At 46.3% G+C, this 25,662-nt stretch overlaps 1 protein-coding gene across 2 annotated transcripts in view; it reads right to left on the reverse strand.

Moving 5' to 3' along the window:
* The window catches only part of SLC6A11 (solute carrier family 6 member 11), a 216,876-nt gene that overhangs the window by 97,224 nt on the left and 93,990 nt on the right, over positions 1 to 25,662 (reverse strand). For both annotated transcript variants that reach the window (XM_075321267.1, XM_075321268.1), the window contains exon 5: positions 19,148 to 19,235. In XM_075321267.1, coding sequence (XP_075177382.1) covers positions 19,148 to 19,235 — 88 coding nt within the window. The remainder of the gene's footprint in view (positions 1 to 19,147; positions 19,236 to 25,662) is intronic.

A 25,662-nucleotide genomic window follows, 5' to 3' on the forward strand; every position in this document is an offset into this window, starting at 1 on the left:
AGCAGCTCCTCTTGATGACCCCTTAACAGGTTTGATATAATTACTGATTTCTCCCTCTTATGTTTTTGTAAGTCTGTAGAGATGTCATCACTTGTCCCTGTCCCCATTGGGGCTCAGAATACAGGCCCGATGGTTCAGGCTCATACATTGTGGCCCCATGCATCCTGATATTAGAGAATTTGGAAGGATTTTGCTGTTATTAGGATATTGGAGCGTCGGTTCCCCAATGTTATCATGTTAAATGGCCGTTACTATGATAAGTAATTTCAGTCTACATTGAGCAATCTGGAAAATGGCTCCACGCTGAGCGGAGAATACATTATGTGTTATATGCACCACAAATTACGCATCTGTCTAGCTCCATTTGCAAGAAACAAACCAATTAATCAGAGAATCTGACCTACATTACACGACAGACATATAATTAGTACATGCCGTAAGAAATGAAGCAGTTAAAATATCATTAGGATGATGGCACCGAGACATGGCTGACAAGCAGGGGCGGATATAGAGCAGCCGGGCCCCGGGCAGTCTATAAGGCGAGGGCCCCCCAGACCAATGTATCATGTGATTGTCACACGACCCCCTTCATAGATCATGTGATAGGTCACATGAATAGCGCACAGGTGCACAGCTACAGACACAAAATGAGAGACAACGGCGCACAATTACTTTCCCTTATGTATCGCGCTATACATAACATAGCACTATACGTAATAGAGAAGGGGGGGATTCATTTTCGCGATGGGCCACGTGACTGTTGGGGAGGACCAGCAGAGATTAAATCTAACTAGCTGCCTAGGAACTACAAGTCTGTGAGTTGACACCTGAGTCTCTCTGCTCTGATCACACACATCAGAGAAGACAGAAGGCAGAGTGCAAGAATCTGAAGTTTCCATAGACCCTGACGAAACCATGACAGTCAGCGATGCCTGCAAAAACCTTGTGACACTATGCATGAGCCCCCACATAGCCTCCTATACACAATGCTATAAACAGCACCCTATATACATCATGAACCCCCACATCGCATGTATGCATGAGCCCCCACATAGCATATATGCATGAGCCCCCACATAGCCTCCTATACACAATGCTATAAACAGCACCCTATATACATCATGAACCCTCACATCGCATGTATGCATGAGCCCCCACATAGCATATATGCATGAGCCCCCACATAGCCTCCTATACACAATGCTATAAACAGCACCCTATATACATCATGAACCCTCACATCGCATGTATGCATGAGCCCCCACATAGCATATATGCATGAGCCCCCACATAGCCTCCTATACACAATGCTATAAACAGCACCCTATATACATCATGAACCCTCACATCGCATGTATGCATGAGCCCCCACATAGCATATATGCATGAGCCCCCACATAGCCTCCTATACACAATGCTATAAACAGCACCCGTCTATACAGCATGAACCCCCACATCGCATGTATGCATGAGCCCCCACATAGCATATATGCATGAGCCCCCACATAGCCTCCTATACACAATGCTATAAACAGCACCCGTCTATACAGCATGAACCCCCACATCGCATGTATGCATGAGCCCCCACATAGCATATATGCATGAGCCCCCACATAGCCTCCTATACACAATGCTATAAACAGCACCCGTCTATACAGCATGAACCCCCACATCGCATGTATGCATGAGCCCCCACATAGCATATATGCATGAGCCCCCACATAGCCTCCTATACACAATGCTATAAACAGCACCCGTCTATACAGCATGAACCCCCACATCGCATGTATGCATGAGCCCCCACATAGCCTCCTATGCACAATGCTATAAACAGCACCCTATATACATCATGAACCCTCACATAGTTTCCTGTATACAGTATGAGCCCCGCATATCCTCCTATACACAGTATGAGCCACAATTAAAGCGACATTTATACAGTGTGAACTCCCACATAGCCTCCTATATACAGTATTAACCCCATGTAGCCCTATATATGCAGTATAAGGTCCTATATAGCCTCCTATATACAGTATGAGAACTCCCAGTCTCCTATGTACACTACAGTTCAAAAGTTTGTAGTCCTCCAGACAATATTGTCTTTTTCATGAAAAATCATACTTAATTTATCAAATGAGTTACATAATGAATAGAGAATCTCGTGCAGACAGTGACGAGGTCAGAAATAATGACTTTTCCATGAAATAATACTTTTCTCTTCACACTTGGCTTTCGGCACAGATCGCTCCTTTGCACAATTCCAGCTTTGCAGAGCTTTGGCATTCTAGCTGTTAATTTGCAGAGGTATCTGGAGATATTTCGCCCCATGCTTCCCCCACACAAGTTGGATTGGTTGATGGGCACCTTTTGCGTCCCATACGGTCAAGCTGCTCCCACAACAGCTCTATAGGTTTGAGGTCTGGTGACTGGGCCCCCCCATTACAGATAGATACCAGCTGCCGGCTTCTTCCCTAAATAGTTCATGCATAATTTGGAGGTGGCTTTGGGTCATTGTCCTGTTGTGGGATGAAATTGACTCCAATCAAGCGCTGTCCACAGGGTATGGCATGGCATTGTAAAATGGAGGGATAGCCTTCCTTATTCAAAATCCCTTTTACCTTGTACAAATCTCCCACTTTACCAGCACAAAGCAACCCCAGACCATCACATGACCTCCACCATGCTTGATAGATGGCGTCAGGCAGTCTTCCAGCATCTTTTCAGTAGTTCTGCGTCTCACAAATGTTCTGTGTGATCCAAACTCCTCAAACTTCGATTTGTCTGTCCATAACACTTTTTCCCAATCTTCCTCTGTCCAATGTCTGTTCTTTTGCCTATATTAATCTTTTCCCTTTATTAGCCAGTCTCAGATATGGCTTTTTCTTTGCCCCTCTGCCCTGAAGGCCGGCATCCCGGAGTCGCCTCTTCACTGTAGACGGTGACACTGGTGTTTTGCGGGTACTATGTAATGAAGCTGCCAGTTGAGGACCTGTGAGGCGTGGATTTCTCACACTAGAGACTGTAATGTACTTGTCTTGTTGCTCAGTTGTGCAGCGCGGCCTCCACTCCTCTTTACTCTGGTTACAGCCTGTTTGTGCTCTCCTCAGTTGTGCAGCGCGGCCTCCACTTCCCTCTACTCTGGTTACAGCCTGTTTGTGCTCTCCTCAGTTGTGCAGCGCAGCCTCCACTTCTCTCTACTCTGGTTACAGCCTGTTTGTGCTCTCCTCAGTTGTGCAGCGCGGCCTCCACTTCTCTCTACTCTGGTTACAGCCTGTTTGTGCTCTCCTCAGTTGTGCAGCGTGGCCTCCACTTCTCTCTACTCTGGTTACAGCCTGTTTGTGCTCTCCTCTGAAGGGAGTAGTACACACCGTTGTAGGAAATCTTCAGTTTCTTGGCGATTTCTCGCATGAAATATCCTTTATTTCTAAGAACAAGAATAGACTGTCGAGTTTCACATGAAAGTTCACTTTTTCTGGCCATTTTGAGGGTTTAATGGAACCAACAAATGTAATGCTTCAGATTCTCAACTAGCTCAAAGGAAGGTCAGTTTTATAGCTTCTCTAATCAGCGAAACTGTTTTCAGCTGTGCTAACATACTTGCACAAGGGTTTTCAAGGGATTTCTAAACACCCATTAGCTTTCTAACACAGTTATCAAACACAATGTACCATTACAACACGGGAGTGGTGGTTATTGGAAATGGGCCTCTATACACTTATGTAGATATTGCATTAAAAACCAGACGTTTGCAGCGAGAATAGTCATTTACCTCATTAACAATGTATAGAGGGGACTTCTGTTTAATTTAATGTTAGCTTCATTGAAACAAATGTGCTTTTCTTTCAAAAATAAGGAAATATCTAAGTTACCCTAAACTTTTGAACTCTAGTATACAATATAACCATAAACATCCACATAGTCTGCAATATACAGTATGAGTCCCTATATAGCCTCCTATATACAGAATAAGCCCCACATAAGCTCCTATATACAGTATGAGACCACATAAACCCCATGCACATATTTTAAAAAAACACATACTCCCTACGCTTTTGTTCCCGGGGGTCCAGTTTTTCTTGATGTCGTCATTGCACCGGTGACAGGACGGAGCTCCCCTGCAGCTGCGCTGGCGTTCTGTATTGCTGGAAGCATAGTTCCAGGAAAGCTCCGTGCCTGGAGATCTGTGCTGGGGAAATGGGAGTGAGGAGAGCATGTGTTGTCGCATAAAACATTATTATGAGGGCAATCTGACCATGGGCACCCCCGGAGCTTTGGGCCCCAATTGATAGCCATGATTGCTGTCAATATAATCCATCTATGTGTATAATGTTATTGCTCATACAAAAGTATGATCAAAATCATCGACCTTAATATTTACTTATTGTATTAATTCAATATACCAGTGCACAGATGTATTAAGAAGGTGCAGGATGAACTCCATGGCAGAAGTGAAGGTACTATCTATGTGGTCAAATGTGCCTTCAGGGAAGAAGCTGCTAGATACGCCATACCCTATCATTGGGCCGTACATGGCAGCAAACAGAGTCCATCTCAGTCCTTCTGGAATGAGGCCAGATGTGAAAAGATCTCTTGGAGTATAGAGCAGAGTTTTCAGAATCCTCATTGTCAACGTGGAGTTGGTGCTACTTATGAGAAAGTAGTTTGACGTGATACTGCGCTGTGACCTGATGAAGCATTGTGATACTCGAAACGGGCCATCCTCCAAAATGCATCCCGCTTCCTCCCTTTCCTGTTTTTAATGGAATGGAATAAAGAGTGATACTTATGGATGGTGAGTGCCACTTAATTTTTCTTCAAAGAGCCTATTCATTGTTACGATTCTCTATACAGAGCATCTCACAGACCTGGAGATGCTCTGCGGTGCTTACAAATCTGGCAGTGTGTCCATTCCTTTGTGCAGAGCATCTTGCCCTTGGAGATGCTCTGCGGTGCCGTCCTTGTTTATGAACTAGCAGCTTGGTCTCTATACTGGAGTCCAGGTTGGTTCTGGGAGGTGCTGGTTCCTCATCTGTTCCATCTTCTGGGTAATTGCTCAGGCTTCTTTACTGAGCATGCTCCCATAGATCTCTGCCAGTTGTATTCTCTGGCTCTGCCATAGTTTGTGTGTCTGCTGTGGTCTGATCTGGGTATTCTGACCCCGGACTGATATTGGACTTCCGTCTGCCCGCTCCTTATTCCTGTCATGCATTCCTGTCTTGGACCCTGGACCATCATCTGACCATGTCTTTCCTTGCTCCTTTTTACTATTGTGACACCCTGGCCTATCAGGTCGTCATAGGGTATTGTGCAATCTGCCCTTCTGTGCAATATCCACCTCCTCCTTGGTTACGGGTCCCTAACCATTGGTGTTGCCAAAACCAGCTAAATATAATCCTAGGAACACTCTGCACCACACCCACCAGACACACCAGTGGACGGCCTGAGTGGAATAGGGCCGCAAACGTGGGGGTTTGGTTAGGGGAGGTCAGGAGTGTCAGGAGTCAGTCAGAGAAAGGGAGAGTGAAGTGTTGGAGGTGAAAGTGAGAGGAGGTCAGGAGCTGGGCTCCTTGGAACTACTAAGTAGCAGACGCTGGTCTGGGCCTGGTATGAGCTGGACCCCCGGTCGCAGGGGATCGTGACAAGGGGCACGGTATTGTTGTGGAGAACAGCCGGCGGCCTTGTACCATCACTGGGCTGGGACCAGGGCACGACGGGGTACGTGGACCAGGGAGTAGCTTCAGGAAACCTGACAATTCACTCGACGAGAACAGAGCCTTCAAGATCCGCTCTCCACCCGCTCCAAAATCGGGGTACTAGCGCAACGAGAGGGATAGGACTTTCCACACATGCGGTCCAAGAAATCCCAAGCGGGAACTGAGAGCAAACTCCCTCAGTTAGCCATACTGGGGAGCGGGACCCGAATAGTTTCAAGCTACAGGGACCAACTAAAAAGAAACAAGGTGCCAAGGGAAAGGTCACCGATCAACAGGCAACACCAGCATAAATGGGACCCAAAATGTGCTCCCCCTAAGCGGCAGCAGTGTCCAGAACTTTGGTTTACTAAAGTTGTTGGTGTCAGCGTTATTGGACTGAGTGAGTACGCAAGTGATCCTTACCTCCCTAATGGCGCATTCCCATCACCTTCACTGAGTCCCGGGGTATTCCCCCCTACCTGTGGAGGGGTTAACACCTGGCTGCCTACTCTGTTGCCACCGGGTACTCCCAGCTGCAGCGGTGGTACTCCACCTTACCACACAACATGGGTGGCGTCACAAACTATCAATATACTAACCTCCCTGTGAATACCCCCCTTCATTCGAGTGGCCGCGAGACCCCCCAGGTCCGGGCGCCCCTCGAGCCACCGCGGATCTGGATCCGAGCAGCTCGGCTGCTGACACGGGGGCAGCACACCTCGAAAAACCTGGCGTCACGAACAGGATACGAGCAGGACCCACTTACCTGGGTGATGTGCGCTTTGAAGACCGAAATCCGCGAGTCAAGATCCCGTTCCTGCCAATTCCGCCATCTTCCGCCATCTTTTCGCGCCAAAAACACCATCTTCCCCGCAAAAGCGCGCAAAGCAGAAGCCCCGCCCTTTGTCCTGCATGTGAGGCCGGAACCGAAAGTTCCCAGAGGGCCACAGCATCGGGAGGAGTGTTGAGTGAAAACCGAGGGGGCGTGCTGAAATGTAACGACAGAGGAAGAGAAGCAGGGACTCCAGGACTCTGCCGTAACGTTCCTGGACAGCGCAGAGGCAAGATGGTGGAGCGGAGCTGGTCACCGGAACGTGCTGTTCCCGGAACCGCGACCTGGATCGAGGAGGAGACAGAGCAGCTGTGCAGGAGGATGTGTCGCGGGCGGGGAGGAGGGTGTCAGCACACCGCGCTCACCCCTTCTGCTCGGGTCCGGCAGCTGCTCCTGGTGGCTCGAGCTGTGGGCCGGATCCCGGGGTTTCTCGAGCCACACTCCTCGCCCGTGAGTGAAAGGGGGTGTTTGTTGGGTGTGGGGATTGTTATAGTTCGTGACGCCACCCACGGTTGTGGTGATTGCACCACCGCTGCTCAGTATGGGGGTCCCGGGGATGGTGATGCGGAGCAGCCAGGTGTTGTGTTGCCCCTCCGTGGGTAGGGGTTGGTGATCCCGGGGCCCAGTGATGAGATGTAAAGTGTAGGGCCTGGTGGGCGCAGGGACGCGGGGGCAGCGCGGTGCCTTGCGGCACTGTGGTACTCACTCAGCCTGAGACGTGGACACAGTTTGTACGGTAAACCAAACGGCTGGTAGGACGGTCCCACAGACGGCTGCACCTGCACTCCCGGTAGGTGACGGTGATGTCCCTCTTCCTTGCACCTATGTTTGACTTGTGGTAGCGGTGGATTCCCTCCGGTTACCCGCTCCCCGACTGCAATCTGGGCCGGAGGAGCTCTACACTTTGCCCGCAGGCGCTGGCCCTGAGAAACTGGTGCCGTGGCGGTGGCGGTGTCTCTCCGGTTCAGGTTGGGCTGTTGCCTTCAATCGGGACTTGGTTGTTGGGGGATCTGCGTCCCCGTCACTGACGGATTCGGCAAATTTGGCGAATCCTAGCCTTGCCGGGGTCCGAGAGGCCCCTGCCCTGGTGCTGACTGTCCTTCGGAACACTGCTCCAGACCACCGGGCACACAGCCAATGGGGTCCTTCCAGGAACTTCCAAACGGTCCCCCTCCAGACAGTCACCGCCGTCGCTGACCTTGCTGTTCTGGCCCTCCACAAAGCTGGACCCTTCAGGCTGTCTTTCTCTTCTGTCACTTCACTTGCTTTCCTCTTCTTCCACTTTCCTACTTTCACTTTCACTTTCTTAACTCCTCTACTTAACTCAACTTCACTCTTGCCCTTCCCGGGCTACTCTGCCTGGTTACTTCCTGCCTCCAGAGTTGTGAGCTCCTCGGTGGGCGGAGCCAACCACCTGGCCCACCCCCTGGTGTGCATCATCAGACTCCTGGAGGAAGGCAACAAGGATTTGTAGGTTAGCTGTGATGTGCCTACCTGGAGTGTGGGGTGTGGTGGTGTGTGACCTGTGTCCCCTGGCTTGCCCAGGGCGACACAGATGCGGACGCAGTTCCTGTTCATCTTGGATCACTGGAGGGAAGAGATGAGGAGCCTGGTGATGGCGGTGCGAGCCCGTGAGAGATCCCACGTGAAAAGAGGGTAAGCGGTTACCCAGTCCCTATTGATTACCCTAATCCGTCCAATGCGGCTGTGGGATCTGGACCGCCCCCGCTCCCATCGAGCACACCACCGCTACCAACCCTGTCCTCGGCGAGCTGCCCACTTCTACCCCGGCAGCGGAACCTTCGGTGCCTTTAAGTGAAACCCCAGCTGCAGAAACCCCGGCTCTGTCCCTCGACCTGGTCACGTCAGCATTCACCCCGACACCGGCCAGACCGGGTCCGTCCTCAGAGGCAGAGCACCCGGACCCTGCAACCCCGGCTGCGGAGCAGTCGGTCCTTTTGCTACCCAAGGCGGAAGTGGAGCTCGGGGACGAGCTACGTTTAACCAATCTGGATCCGAGCAGCTCGGCTGCTGACACTGGGGCGGCACACTATTATGTGCTTTTCTTGTATTGTGACCCGCGGATTGTGCCCTGACTACATCTCTGTTTACCCCTTATGATTATACGTGACCTCCTGTTACCAGACCCTGGTTCTCCTGACTACCCATCTGTTCATGCGACCCCATAAGGTAGTGATAAGCGTTATATTCATATTGTGTTTTTAAGTTGAGCAGCACCATGTCCACTGACGGCAGAGGTTGGGTCCATCGAGCGTTCCCGAAGGTGTCCGTTAGTGCTGAATCCTGCTTTTGTGTCTTGTTCTAAGCTCCTGGTTGACCACATTGCTTCACACACAGAGAAATTCGCTCACTAATGCACTAAACAGAAGGGCCCTTCAGACTTTCTCATGGCAGCAATACAAGCCGATTAGGTGCAATGTTCAATCGGTTTTACAACTTGCAGGACCGGGACGTAATTCTACCACTTTACTTAGCGTTAGTGGATCATGAAGGTCAGTTCTGAGCACCACTTCATAGAAAGGAGGCGCTGGAGCGAGGTGGGTGGTCTTCACCATGAGAACTATTAGCCGACCTCAGAGCTGGTCAAAAAAAAAAAAGGCTTAGATGCTTAAGTACATGTGTAAAGTTCTTGTTTTCACTATTGATGCAGTCGATTCAATCTTAGGATCACAAGGGAACAATTTGCCCTTTGAGGGCACAATGGTTTATGCCTTTCTCCTTATTCTCTCCCTTCCCACAGTTGAACTTGAAGGACTTGTACTTTTTTTTTTAACTACACACATTATGTAACTTTTTAAAAGTAGATGCTCAAGCCGTAAATTCTTCCTCCCTTCTTCAATGATTCCTTAGGCTGCTGCCTCTGCCTTCTTCCTTGTCCTGGACCAGAATCTGAAAAGTCTATGTGATCCATATGTGAGATTAGAGGCATACCGCGTTACATTATAAGTCGCGAGCAACCTGTAGGTGCCATCCCTATGCTCAGATACGATGGCTTCACATGCATAAAATATGACGCACGGTATAAACCGTTTTTCTGACATTTTACATTTCCAGTTTGATTTTAGAGTTTATGGGGCTTTATTCAAACAGATTATATTCTAGGAATGGCCTTTTTAATGTGTTTTTGTATAAATTGTCGTATAAAATGTTTTTTGGCAAAATACGTGAGTATATAAACAATGGCCTGCGTTGAGGTGATGTATAATTATTTCAATGAACTATGCAAGAAGTTTACTTAGACCGACCGGATTTTCCAAAAAGTCACAATTGATAACTCAGGTAAATACATCTGGAATTGCTAAATTCAGTTCACAAAGGAAAAACAAACAAACAAGTGAGCACATAAGAAATAGACTGGAAAAAAAGGTGAAAATAGGAAAATGAATTGAGTATAAACAAAAAACGTACGAAACTAGACATAAAAACTGAAACAGACAAAATAATGACCTGTGAGCGAAATACTCTACTTCTATGCCCTTGGAACTCCAAATTAATAAGTTTTGTTTTACAAGCGCTTGGAGAAATCAACGCAGCACAGCCAAATGTGGTGTACTGAAGGTTTCTGTTTTCATTTATCATGTGACCAGCTTATATAGTACATCACACAAAGAAATTACCATGCACCAATTACAGCTGCAGAGGTCTGTGCATATCAAAACAGGATCAGACCAACCAAACGATAAGTTTATAACATTGTCACCAGATACAATATTTTATGCTCCAAAAAAGAAAAAAAATCTGTAAACTTGTCAGATGAAGGGGCCTCTGTGCTCCCAAAGGTAACAAATAGCAGTTTTCTAGTTATCCAATAAAGCGATCGCTTCTAGAATATTTTTTTCTTTTTTTCGGTGATACAAATGTTATCACCAAAACCAATTTGCTACTTATCAATAAAGTTGCAAATCGTATGAAAGGAGAATGCATAATAAATGCATTGAATTTGTGGTGTCCCAACCTGAAAATGGGGGGACAGGGATGGGTTTATACAGCAGCGTAACGTGAAGATCATGAGCCCCGATGCAAAATCTCCAACAAGGCTCCCAACTATCTCATTTCTCCAATATTAACGATAACAGGTTGCAACCTATGAAATGACTATTAATATTGGAGAAATCAGATAGTTGGGAGCCTTGTTGGAGATTTTGCATCGGGGCTCATGATCTTCACGTTACGCTGCTGTATAAACCCATCCCTGTCCCCCCATTTTCAGGTTGGGACACCACAAATCATGGGTTTATATAATCCCTGCCTATAAGGGGGTCTCTTTTATTTGTTTTTGCTATTGAGGCAGGATAGGGCCAGGGGCCCAGGAATAAAGCATTCTTAATTTGACCACACCATCGTTAACTGTGTAAATGTAATCCTATGCGAAAATCTTTCACAAGATCTCTCCAGACTCCGAACTGTCGGCTGCTGATCAATCCTTTAGATTTTGTAAATTTGGAGTTTAGGCTACAGTTATGGATAAAGTTGGGGGCAAAACTTTTCTTTTTCATTTCTTTATTAATGGAAACTTCCACATCCCAAAATGTCTGTAAAATGCTAATTGATTTCTGTATAGGAAAATAATTGAGAGGATGGACATGTGACACCCCAGGGGGCAGTCTGAGACCCCTATCCGGTTATTGCATCCTCACAATTATCCATCCAACCAGAATTGCACTGCAATATGAAAATGCATGCTATGGAATAAAGCACAGCTTTACTACCGTATATGCCTTGTCCCCAAAAAATAACAGATCTGTCCTGGACCCCAATAAAAATATTTGTGTTCGGGCCCCTATCATATGCGGCTTATAGGAGTTTCTCATTGGTCCTTGAGGCTCTCTGAAGCACCAGGGTCTTGATCCAATGTTTTGCACCAAACATCTTTGTAAAAAGTTTCCTCTGAAACATATTGTATAATGGTGGCCCTTGTTGGGATTTCATCCGGCCCTTCGTTCGGGCAGCATGGATCTTATAACAGGCTCCTTATAAAGGAGATTTGTAACGTAAGACAAGAATAAGTGATACATGTACATGGAGCCCCTCACCTCTGAGAACCCACCCATCATTATAGGGGATTTAGTGTGAAACCCCTCTAATGTCACTCCTATGCCATAGAATGTCGCCGATGTCCCGTGAGTCATCACTCTTTGTAAGTGGCATTAAACAGTGAGAGCTTCAGATTAGAATTAATATATATTGTTTAAATTAACTTTAAAGACCAATTAATATTCCAACAGTGAGGAGATAAGAATTAATATTCGTTTTTTACTTGCTGGTATAATTCCAATTAGAGGCAACATTAAAGGAGACGATGGGGAATTCCACAATGGTAATTAGCGCGTGAGTCAGGCTCGAGCACAGGTTCGGATTCTCACTCAGATCTGGGCCAAGCCTGGCAGGGAAGATGATTAGGAAAAAATTAATAAGAGACGCGCTGGCTTCCAGCACAAACCTCCGATGCTTGGACTCGCTTCACGGATCGGCTTGGCCGCATTTGTTCATATTAAACTACTGTTCTGTCACCAGCACGTTTGGAGAAAACATGTTTTTTGTTGTTTTTTTGCTGGAATTAGTAACAGCATCAAATGATGGAAAGCGATAAACTGTATTATTTCATAAACAAGACGCTCTAAAGATGTCAGATGTGTAATACATGTTATTGGGGAAATTGGCATGGTCCCCCGACTTACTCTTCCTCCTGCTCTTTGTACATTTCCACAAATATCAAAGTAACATTGAGTCAAACAGTGGAGAGGAGAGAAATGGGGCAGGAGGGGGATGCAGCTGCAGTCTGTCAGCCAGTGTGTGATGAGAGGGTGCGAGCAGTAGCAGGAGTGGTTTTATACCCCAAAGTACCATCATCAGAGTAAGTACCTGTAAAGGTGATGACTCCATCCTGTATATTACAGATCTTGGTCTCCATTGTCTTGAAACCCATCGGCAAATTCTTCTGCAGATGAGCTCACAGGTGCAGGGACTTGGTCGGCACTTACAGCTCTCCTGCTTTTCCCACCTATTGCTCCTCCTGGCGCCGACCTCCTGCCAGTGATTGACAGGTTACTCTTCTCTGTGATTTGCTCCCACAGCTGACATGTTGCGCAGCCTCCATCATTCCAGAGATTGCGCATGCACAATAACATAACTGATCACATTACTAGAGCTGGAAGATCCATCTGCGCATGTGCAGCCCCCGCATATGATGGATATGCATTCATTATTTAGTGCCAATATATTCCACAGAGTGATCATCACTTCCCCACTGAGGCTCACAATCTACATTCCCTAGCAGTGTTTTGAGTGTGGAAGGAAACCGGAAAACTCAACGGAAACCCACAAACTCAGGGTAAACATGCAAACTCCTGCAAGATGTTTTTGGTGGGATTTAAACCCAGGACTCCCGAACTGCAAGACTACAGTGCTGACCACTGAGCCATCATTCTGCCCTATTTAGCACACTGTTAACCACTGAGTCACCGTGTTGCCCTATATACTGTATAATATAGTGCTCACCACTGAGTCACGGTGCTGCTGTATATGTACTGTATTTTTCGGTTTATAAGACGCAGCAGATTATAAGGCACAACCCAAATTTAGAGGAAAAAAAAATGTAAAAAAAAATCGGGTCCATCTTACAATCTGGTGGTATCTTACGGGGAGCGGGCAGCAGCAGTGGTCAAACAGGGTCACAGGAGGCAGGGGCGGTGGTGGAATAGGGTGGTGGTGCGGGAGCTGTGCTGGGGCTGCAGGCGATGTGCTGGAGCTGCGCTGTGCTGGGGCTGCGCCGTGCTGGGGCTGAGCTGTGCTAGGGCTCCGGGCGCTATCCTGAAAATGTTGGCATTGTGGACTTCAAAACAATGGTGCCTGGAGTTAGTGCGTGCACAGATGGAGCTCTCAGCTCAATATCTCATCTGTGCACGCACCACCTACGGCCCATTGCTCTCACAGCAGCAGACGTAAAGAAAATGGCGCCTGAAGGTGGCGCGTGTGCATCTTGAGCCAAGAGCTCCATCTGCGGACGTGCCGACTCCAGGAGCCATTATTTTGAAGTCCGCACCAACGACATTTTCAGGATGGCGCCTACAGCCCCAGCACAGCACAGCTCCATCACATCGTCTGCAGATCCAGCACAGCGCCCACAGCCCTAGCACAGCAAAGTTCCCTTGTCCCGCAGCCCCACACAGCGCCTGCAGATCCAGCACAGCGCCCACAGCCCTAGCACAACAAAGTTCCCTTGTCCCGCAGCCCCAGCACAGCACCTGCAGATCCAGCACAGCGCCCTCGGCCTGTGGCCCCAGCACAGCGCCCACAGCCTCAGCACAGCAAAGTTCCCTTGTCCCGCAACCCAAGCACAGCGCCTGCAGATCCAGCACAGCGCCCTCGGCCTGTGGCCCCAGAACAACACAGCTCCATCACATCGCGTGCAGATCCAGCACTGCAAAGTTCCCTTGTCCCGCAGCCCCAGCACAGCGCCTGCAGATCCAGCACAGCGCCCTCGGCCTGTGGCCCCAGCACAGCAGCTCCATCACATCGCCTGCAGATCCAGCACAGCAAAGTGCCCTTGTCCTGCAGCCCCAGCACAACGCCTGCGGCATTACTCCTGCAACCCTTTTCCACCATCCCAGGTAAGTAACATTTGGGTTATAAGATGCACCCCTCATTTTCCTCCCAAATTTTTAGGAGGAAAAGTTTGTCTTATAATTCAAAAAATGAGGAACTATAGTGCTCACCACTGAGCCACCGTCCTGCCTTATATACAGTACAGTGATAACCATTGAAAGTGAACCGTAATGACATCGTCTGAGCAAGACGTCAGTCACAGATCAGAGAGACGCAGAGCAATGCCACTTATACATTCCTGCGCATGCGCCGGAGAGCTCTGACTGCAGACTGTTTCCCTGCACTCGCGAGATCATTTGCAGAAGAATTTGTGAATGAATTTCAAAAAACAAAGACACAGATCTGTAATATAAAGGTATGGAAGTCGTCATCACTACAGGTACTTTCGGTGATGACAATAGGCTGAGGTCTAAAATCAGGCTGAGAGATTCCTCTTAAATTACTATTGCAGAAGCAAAGTCCACAGCCCCGATTCATCCAGACTGGCGTCTGGATGTCACACACAGCGACAGCGACGGGACGTCGCTGCAACGTCACAGAAAATGGTGACGTAGCAGCGACGTCGTTGTCGTCGTCGTTATGTGTGACACCAGCTTTATGCACCGGCCTTGATGAAGTTCGCTCTGGATTAAAATGTGTTAAATGCATTAGAGGCGATTGTCAGCAGCGCTGCGCAGGGAATGTCCTCCAGTCACACATTAGGGAACATTTCTGTCACAATTGAGTGTGTCGCCCCTCTCCGCTTCCACCTCTCCCAGCTTTGCCCCACATGATTTTCAGAAAAGATCTGGGGCTGGCCAGGACTGGCATCAAAACGACAAAAGTCACAAAATGTTTGTGCAATTATGAGTTTAACAAAAATTATACAAGATTTCAATCAGTTTTATATTAGAAAAATGGCAAAAATTGCTTCATGGATTAAGCCAAAGGTTCTACAAATACCCCAAAACGCTGCTCCTCATACTTCACGCAAAGCTGCACATGTAGCAATTGTAACTCTTGATGAGTGAGCACGCTCATCCATCACTATTTGTGACTAATGGTGAGTGAGCACGCTCGTCCATCACTATTTGTGACTAATGGTGAGTGAGCACGCTCATCCATCACTATTTGTGACTAATGATGAGTGAGCGCGCTCGTCCATCACTATTTGTGACTAATGGTGAGTGAGCACGCTCGTCCATCACTATTTGTGACTAATGGTGAGTGAGCACGCTCGTCCATCACTATTCGTGACTAATGATGAGTGAGCACGCTCGTCCATCACTATTTGTGACTAATGATTAGTGAGCACGCTCGTCCATCACTATTTGTGACTAATGGTGAGTGAGCACTCTTGTCCATCACTATTTGTGACTAATGGTGAGTGAGCACGCTCGTCCATCACTATTTGTGACTAATGGTGAGTGAGCACGCTCGTCCATCACTATTTGTGACTAATGATGAGTGAGCACTCTTGTCCATCACTATTTGTGACTAATAGGGAGTGAGCACTCTCGTCCATCACTATTTGTGACTAATGGTGAGTGAGCACGCTCGTCCATCACTATTCGTGACTAATGATGAGTGAGCACGCTCGTCCATCACTATTTGTGACTAATGATTAGTGAGCACGCTCGTCCATCACTATTTGTGACTAATGGTGAGTGAGCACTCTTGTCCATCACTATTTGTGACTAATGGTGAGTGAGCACGCTCGTCCATCACTATTTGTGACTAATGGTGAGTGAACACGCTCGTCCATCACTATTTGTGACTAATGGTGAGTGAGCACGCTCGTCCATCACTATTTGTGACTAATGGTGAGTGAGCACTCTTGTCCATCACTATTTGTGACTAATGGTGAGTGAGCACGCTCGTCCATCACTATTTGTGACTAATGGTGAGTGAACACGCTCGTCCATCACTATTTGTGACTAATGGTGAGTGAGCACGCTCGTCCATCACTATTTGTGACTAATGGTGAGTGAGCACGCTCGTCCACCACTATTTGTGACTAATGGTGAGTGAGCACGCTCGTCCACCACTATTTGTGACTAATGGTGAGTGAGCACGCTCGTCCATCACTCTTTGTGACTAATGATGAGTGAGCACGCTCGTCCATCACTATTTGTGACTAATGATGAGTGAGCGCGCTCGTCCATCACTCTTTGTGACTAATGATGAGTGAGCGCGCTCGTCCATCACTATTTGTGACTAATGATGAGTGAGCATGCTCGTCCATCACTATTTGTGACTAATGATGAGTGAGCGCGCTTGTCCATCACTGTTTGTGACTAATGATGAGTGAGCGCGCTCGTCCATCACTATTTGTGACTAATGATGAGTGAGCGCGCTCGTCCATCACTATTTGTGACTAATGATGAGTGAGCGCGCTCGTCCATCACTGTTTGTGACTAATGGTGAGTGAGCACGCTCGTCCATCATTATTTGTGACACTTGTAGTAAACATTCCACCTTGAATACAATTTTTGATACAACTCTGTCCTGTTCCATCGTTTCCCTCTGATTTTCTCATACAGAGGTTACCATCTCCTGCACAGTCATAGCACGGAAACAATTTTCTGGGAATTTCCTTCTGTAGTAAACCCTGGGGCCAATGTATTAAGACCTGCATTGTACGCGGCATTCCTACTAAAGGGACGCGCAGGAGCGAGATGCGTCCAGTTCATTAAGAGACGCAATTTCATAAATTAGGTAAAATGTAGAAGTGCTGCGCGCGTTTGCCAGAGATGGACTCTAGTGTGAGACCGGGATATGTGTCTGGTGTAAGTTACGCTGCTAAAGTGGTGGAACGTTCCATGGACTAGACATAGACTAGACCGGCCGGCGCCATGCTCCACCCAATGTGGCACAAAACGCATAACATTTTTGTACAACTTTTTAGGACTTTTTGCCATAATTCGGGTGCAATCTCCTCTGTGAATTGGGCTCCAGGTCTTTGTGCGATCCTGCAGAGCAGATACTGTATGTACTTTACACCATGGATACATCACTGCCGAGATTCTGAGACTTATCACATCACCCCTTCTGTCCTCAGATTTCACCCCCCCCCCCGCACGTGATCGGCACCTGATTACCTACACGTCATTACATCAGCAATAAGAAATTATGCAGAAAACAAAAAACAAAGGACTGAGCTGTAAAATAAAAGAAGAGCAACAAAGAAAAAAATAAATATGGCAAAACCATAATGTCCGGCCCTGGAGAAGCGAGGAGGTAAAGGCGAGCTAACGAGCAATTACAGGGCGGGATGCCTTAAGAAAGCGCTTTGTGTGAGAAGTGGCCACAGGCTCCCGCCGCAATGTGGTCTCTTCACCACTACATTTACGGATTAAGGATTTTTCTATGAAAGTTACTGAATGCCACATATGGATTTTTTTCTTGGAACCTATAATCTGACATTGAATACTGAACACCACAAATAAATGAATGTGCAAAGCCGCCAATTCTCAAAACTGACACCCCAGGTGAGGAATCTGATGAATCTGGACATACCGCCGACTGAAGGTTTAATCAATAATTTGTAATAAAAAAAATGGACCAGACTGAACAATTAAAGGGTACATGTGAATAAGAATATATCACCAGGAAACAAGAGGTTCTGCAGGAGCTGGAGAGACACCTATGACAAAAACCTCTCCCGACACATTGTCACAGTCATGCTGTATTTTTCTTACAAAGCTAGTCATCCTGCGCAGCCAAAAAGAAACACTCTGGGCAATACAGATACATTGTGCTGGGCCTAGAAGGGTCTGAGGCCGAAAACGGAAATATTTTAATAGCACCTTCAAAGGGAATATGTCACCAGGTTTTTGTCACCTAATCTGAGAGCAGCATAGTGTAGAGAAAGACTCGGATTCCAACGATGTGTTACTTGCTGGGCTGCCTGCTGTCTTTTGATAAAATTGCAGTTTATTCTTTATACTACCTGGCTATGCACAGTGTACAAAGAAAGCTGCCAATTAGTAGAGTGGGTGGGGTTAAACAGAAAAAGCCGCCAATCAGTGGTGTGGGTGGGGTTATACATAGACTGCTGCAAATCAGTAGTGTGGGCGAAGTTATACAGAGAAAGCTGCCAATTATTAGCATGGGTGGGGTAACACAAAGAAAGCAGCTACTCTGTGGTTCGGGCGAGGTTATACACACAAAGCTGCCAATCAGTGGTGTGGGCAGTGTTGAACAGAGAAAGCAGCCAATTATTGGAGTGTGTGGGGTTACAAAAAGAAAGCTGCCAATCAGTGCTGTGGTTGGGGTTATACACAGAAAGCTGCTAATCAGGGGTGTGGGTGGGGTTATACAAAGAAAGCTGCCAAATCACACCTTTATTGAATCGGTTTAAAACATGATAAAATCAAGCATAGACAGCATGGACAGACTGGTCTACGTGTTTCAGGCAAAGTCCTTTATTTGCAGATGCTGGACACAAATCTTTTTTTTGCCTTATCCATGTATCCAGGAACCGGCCTGTAGTTCCGAGCACTGCAGCTGCAGTATGCTGAGCAATTAGTCAGAGCTGTCAGATCTTCACTTGTTGAAAATCTACAGAAAGCTGCCAATCACTGGAGTGGGTGATTTTACACAGAGAAAGCTGCCAATCAGTGATCTGGGCGGGATTATACACAGAAAGCTGCCAATCAGTGATGTGGGAGGGGTTATACAAAGGAAGCTGCCAATGAATGGTGTGGGAGGGGTTATACACAGAAATATACCAATCAGTGGTGTGGGTGGGGTTATACACAGAAATATACCAATCAGTGGTGTGGGTGGGGTTATACACAGTACTCAGATAACTGCTTGATCTGCAGCAGAGAAAACTGTTACTTTATCAAAACTGCAGCAAGCAGCCCAGTAAATGACATGTGGCTGGAATCAAGGTCTCTGCCCCTACATTATGCTGCTCTCAGATGGGGGGGCAACAATCTGCTGACATACTCTTGATAACAGAAGCTAGAAGCAGCTGAGGTTTAGTGATTGATGCAGAATTTGTACTTACTCCCAAAACTCCATGACCGGGGATGTGGCATTGGCGAATATCAGACTTCCATTGCTCATATTAAGTTTTTGGAATTCCACACATTTCTCTGAAAATATAGAAACAGTTGTTGATACTTTATACAATTCAGTCACCAAAACAATAATAATTGATCCATTTCTTTTTAGCATTAATCATAGTAACCTCAGCTCTATCAGCACAATTACAATGTGACTGTATGAGAGATTCATCTATTGTCGCTCCGTCAGTTATTGAAGCTTCTCTCAATGGACATGAAGAGGACAGCAACACCAGAAACGACAATGGCCGCTGCAAAACCACCGGAGGAATTCATTTTTTAGTAAATCTTTTATTTCACTAACACTTGACGCTTTAATATACTGTGTAAGGCTTTGTGCACACGATGTGTATGTGCTTACAGAAACGTTCTGCATCTTATGGCAGGAAAAAAAATTGCATTTTTGATTCGTTTTTTCATTAGTTTTTTTCATGCATTTTTCATACACTTGAGGTGAAAAAACTGCATCAAAAAGAAAGAATTCACGCTGCAGTTTATTTTCTACCGTAAATCTGCAAGTGACACAAAAGCAACGTGCACAAAATTTCAGAATTCTCAGCGACTTTGCTGCATCAGGATTTGCATGCGGTTTTATGACAAAACTATACTAAAAACGCATCAAAAAATGCAATAAAAATAATAAAAAGGGAGCAGGTTCCAAAACTATTTTTATTTTTAGAAATTCCTAAACTGTTTTCACCAACTAAATGGTAAAAAAAAAAAAAAAATGGCAAATGGCAAAAAATGTCCTATTTTTCCATTTTTTTTTTGTTTGTTTTGCTTTTATGGTGTCTATTGTAAAAAATATCAAGAAGACTCCACAGGTCGGTACAATTACAATGTAATTAAACATATAAATTTTATATATATATATATATATATATATATATATATATATATATATATATATATATATATATATATATATATATATATATATACACACACACACACACACACACACACACACACACATACATACATACATAGTTAGGTCCAGAAATCTTACAGTGACACAATTTTGGCGAGTTGGGCTCTGCAGGCCACCACATTGGATTTGAAATGAAACCTCTACAACAGAATTCAAGTGCAGATTGTAACGTTTAATTTGAAGGTTTGAACAAAAATATCTGATAGAAATTGTAGGAATTGTCACATTTCTTTACAAACACTCCACATTTTAGGAGGTCAAAAGTAATTGGACAAATAAACCAAACCCAAACAAAATATTTTTATTTTCAATATTTTGTTGCGAATCCTTTGGAGGCAATCACTGCCTTAAGTCTGGAACCCATGGACATCACCAAACGCTGGGTTTCCTCCTTCTTAATGCTTTGCCAGGCCTTTACAGCCGCAGCCTTCAGGTCTTGCTTGTTTGTGGGTCTTTCCGTCTTAAGTCTGGATTTGAGCAAGTGAAATGCATGCTCAATTGGGTTAAGATCTGGTGATTGACTTGGACATTGCAGAATGTTCCACTTTTTTGCACTCATGAACTCCTGGGTAGCTTTGGCTGTAAGCTTGGGGTCATTGTCCATCTGTACTATGAAGCGCCGTCCGATCAACTTTGCGGCATTTGGCTGAATCTGGGCTGAAAGTATATCCCGGTACACTTCAGAATTCATCCGGCTACTCTTGTCTGCTGTTATGGCATCAATAAACACAAGTGACCCAGTGCCATTGAAAGCCATGCATGCCCATGCCATCACGTTGCCTCCACCATGTTTTACAGAGGATGTGGTGTGCCTTGGATCATGTGCCGTTCCCTTTCTTGTCCACACTTTTTTCTTCCCATCATTCTGGTACAGGTTGATCCTTGTCTCATCTGTCCATAGAATACTTTTCCAGAACTGAGCTGGCTTCATGAGGTGTTCTTCAGCAAATGTAACTCTGGCCTGTCTATTTTTGGAATTGATGAATGGTTTGCATCTAGATGTGAACCCTTTGTATTTACTTTCATGGAGTCTTCTCTTTACTGGTGACTTAGAGACAGATACACCTACTTCACTGAGACTGTTCTGGACTTCAGTTGATGTTGTGAACGGGTTCTTCTTCACCAAAGAAAGTATGCGGCGATCATCCACCACTGTTGTCATCCGTGGACGCCCAGGCCTTTTTGAGTTCCCAAGCTCACCAGTCAATTCCTTTTTCCTCAGAATGTACCCGACTGTTGATTTTGCTACTCCAAGCATGTCTGCTATCTCTCTGATGGATTTTTTCTTTTTTTTCAGCCTCAGGATGTTCTGCTTCACCTCAATTGAGAGTTCCTTAGACCGCATGTTGTCTGGTCACAGCAACAGCTTCCAAATGCAAAACCACACACCTGTAATCAACCCCAGACCTTTTTAACTACTTCATTGATTACAGGTTAACGAGGGAGACGCCTTCAGAGTTAATTGCAGCCCTTAGAGTCCCTTGTCCAATTACTTTTGGTCCCTTGAAAAAGAGGAGGCTATGCATTACAGAGCTATGATTCCTAAACCCTTTCTCCGATTTGGATGTGAAAACTCTCATATTGCAGCTGGGAGTGTGCACTTTCAGCCCATATTATATATAGAATTGTATTTCTGAACATGTTTTTGTAAACAGCTAAAATAACAAAACTTGTGTCACTGTCCAAATATTTCTGGACCTAACTGTATATTATATATATTTTTTTTTTATTTTATATTTGTATCTATCTATCTATAAACATATACGGTATGTACGTATATATAATTGCGGGGGAGAAGGTTTGCCATTTGACTACATATAGAAATGTATGGTTACATTGATGGGAAAAGAAACTAATACACATAAAATAAAACTTGCCTGAGAATGATGGGTCAGATACAGAAAGGTGCAATTTATTTAGAAATATTTTTATTTAGTATAAGGGACTTACATATTGTTACCAAATAATGTAATATTTTCTGTATAAAGTGAGACATTTGAACGCGCACTCCCTGGAATTTGCGTAGTCATTTGTAAGGACCGCCGGCGAGCATCGGACCAGACGCAGAACGATCGCCGCACTGGAAAGAACTGAAAAGTTTTCATTTTTAATAATGTTCTAATAAATCTATGTTCAGAGAATCGAGACTACGCGAAAACGTCTCCAAGTAGTAACTGGGTCATTTGTATCTTGTCTGTGCGGCGAATGTGACATTTTCTACTCCTTGAACTATCGCAAATATAAATAGTTGTGAAGGTTATTCTGACTTCCTTTCAATGGCTGTTATTAAACTGAAAGCCACAAGGCAAAGAAATCAGACAGAAAGCGGAGACGTCTTCATTTGGCTTTACTTGTTACTAAGTACAAAGCAAAAAACATTGCAAAATAGAACGACTGATACAAGCGATTTACCTCTCATGGGCATTGGCTTCTCATAAATAGAGCTTTAGCATTAAAAGTTAAAAAAATACAATTAAATGTTTATTTTTGAATTATTTTTTAGTATTAGAATTAATTTAAAATTAATACTATTAGTAAATATTTTTTTAAGCATGTTATTTTTATTACTTTATTTACGGCACAAATAAAACAATTAGTCTGTGGTGGTTTATCAGGGTATTTTGTTATAAGTTTAAGAATTTGGGAATGGTCCAGAAACATTATCTTTTATAAGAACTTTTTATTTAAAGGGGTCTTCCCAAGTTGGAAAGTTATCCCTTATTTACAGAATAGGGGATGACTGCCCAATAGCTGTGGGTCCAACCTCTACGGCCCCCAATAATCCAGAGAACTGGGCTGTGCACTGCTCCGGCTGAATGGAGATCGCACATGTGCATTGCCGCTGCATTCATTGTAATGTGAGAATGCAGCGTTTTGTAGTCTCCGCTGCTCCCATTTAAGAATGAATGGAGTGTGCATGATACAATACCATTCATTTTTGGGGGGGCTCTTCAGGTTCTCAAAGATTTTTGGGTGCCATGGCAGTTCAATTCCCAATGATTGGGAAGTTATCCCCTCTGCTGTGGACAGGGGCGTATATAGAAAATATGGGGCCCCATAGCAAAAAGTCTGAATGGGCCCCCCCTCCCAATAGAATAAACAAAAAAAACAACAAATTACAACAAAATAATAACATAATAATCATCATACATGCTACTGGGGCCGGCACACGTTACTGCGGGCAGGTTATAGTTAGAAATAATACATACTACACAGTGTTACTGAACAACACCCACCATACCAAGGCCAATAATACATTGCAAAATAATGCCGCCACTCCATGAGCAAATATCACCACATAGAGTCTGAATATAATCACCCTCCTGTTACTGAGCAGAGTCCACTGCACCAAGACCAGTGGACTCACACCGCAAATGCCCCAAAAAATCTGCAATATGTGAACTTGGCCTAAAGTAGCAATGTCCTTCTTCGTGCCCCTCACTACACACAATATACATTTTCACATCTGTCTCCCCCATTTAATGGTAAGGATTATGACCCCCTTTATAGCATTAGGAAATACAGGAAAACTCCACAAAGCACATATATAACACATACACACACAGCCACACACACACACAGCCACACACACACACAGCCACACACACACACACACACACACACACACACAAAGCCACAGCCACACACACAGCCCCAACACACGCAGCCACACACACACACACACCACACACACAAAGCCACAGCCACACACACACAAAGCCACAGCCACACACACACAAAGCCACACACACACAAAGCCACACACACACCCACAGCCCCAACACACGCAGCCACACACACACAAAGCCACACACACACCCACACACACACCCACAGCCCCAACACACGCAGCCACACACACACACACACACACACACACAAAGCCCCAACACACGCAGCCACACACACACACCCACACACACACAAAGCCCCAACACACGCAGCCACACACACACACACACACACACAAAGCCCCAACACACGCAGCCACACACACACACACACACACACACACAAAGCCCCAACACACGCAGCCACACACACACACCCACACACAAAGCCACAGCCACACACGCAGCCACACACACACACACAGCCACACACACAAAGCCACACATACACACAAACCCACAGCCCCAACACACGCAGCCACACACACACCCACACACAGCCACACACAAAGCCACAGCCACACAAAGCCAAACATACACACACCCACACACACAAAGGCACACACACACAGCCACACACAAAGCCACAGCCACACACCACACACACACAAAGTCCCAACACACAAAGCCACACATACACACACAAACCCACAGCCCCAACACACGCAGCCACACACACACACAAAGCCACAGCCACACACGCAGCCACACACACACAAACCGACAGCCACACACACACACAAAGCCACAGCCACACACGCAGCCACACACACACAGCCACACACACACACACACACACACAAACCCACAGCCACACACGCAGCCACACACACACAAACCCACAGCCACACACGCAGCCACACACACACAGCCACACAAACCCACAGCCACACACGCAGCCACACACACAAAGCCACAGCCACACACGCAGCCACACACACAAAGCCACAGCCACACATGCAGCCACACACACACAAACCCACAGCCACACACACATACACACACACACAAAGCCACAGCCACACACGCAGCCACACCCACACAGCCACACACACAAAGCCACAGCCACACACGCAGCCACACACACACACACAAACCCACAGCCACACACACACAGCCACAGCCACACACACACGCAGCCACACCAACACAGCCACACACACACACAAACCCACAGCCACACACAAACCCACACCCACACAAAGCCACAGCCACACACGCAGCCACACACACACAAACCCACAGCCACACACGCAGCCACACACACACACAAACCGACAGCCACACACACAAAGCCACAGCCACACACGCAGCCACACACACACACAAACCCACAGCCACACACGCAGCCACACACACACAAACCGACAGCCACACACACACAAAGCCACAGCCACACACGCAGCCACACACACACACAGCCACACACACACACACACAAACCCACAGCCACACACACAAACCGACAGCCACACACACAAAGCCACAGCCACACACGCAGCCACACACACACAAACCCACACACGCAGCCACACACACACAAACCCACAGCCACACACACACACACACACAAAGCCACACACGCAGCCACACCCACACAGCCACACACACACACACACACACACACACACACACCAAGCCACAGCCACACACACACAAAGCCACAGCCACACATACACACACACAGAAAGCCACAGCCACACACGCAGCCACACCCACAGCCACACATACACAAAGCCATAGCCACACACGCAGCTACACATACACACACCCACAAAGCCACAGCCACACACGCAGCCACACACACACACACAAAGCCACAGCCACAGCCACACATACACACACAAAGCCACAG

The sequence above is a fragment of the Anomaloglossus baeobatrachus genome, chromosome 8, assembly GCF_048569485.1.
Source record: "Anomaloglossus baeobatrachus isolate aAnoBae1 chromosome 8, aAnoBae1.hap1, whole genome shotgun sequence".
NCBI lineage: Eukaryota > Metazoa > Chordata > Amphibia > Anura > Aromobatidae > Anomaloglossus > Anomaloglossus baeobatrachus.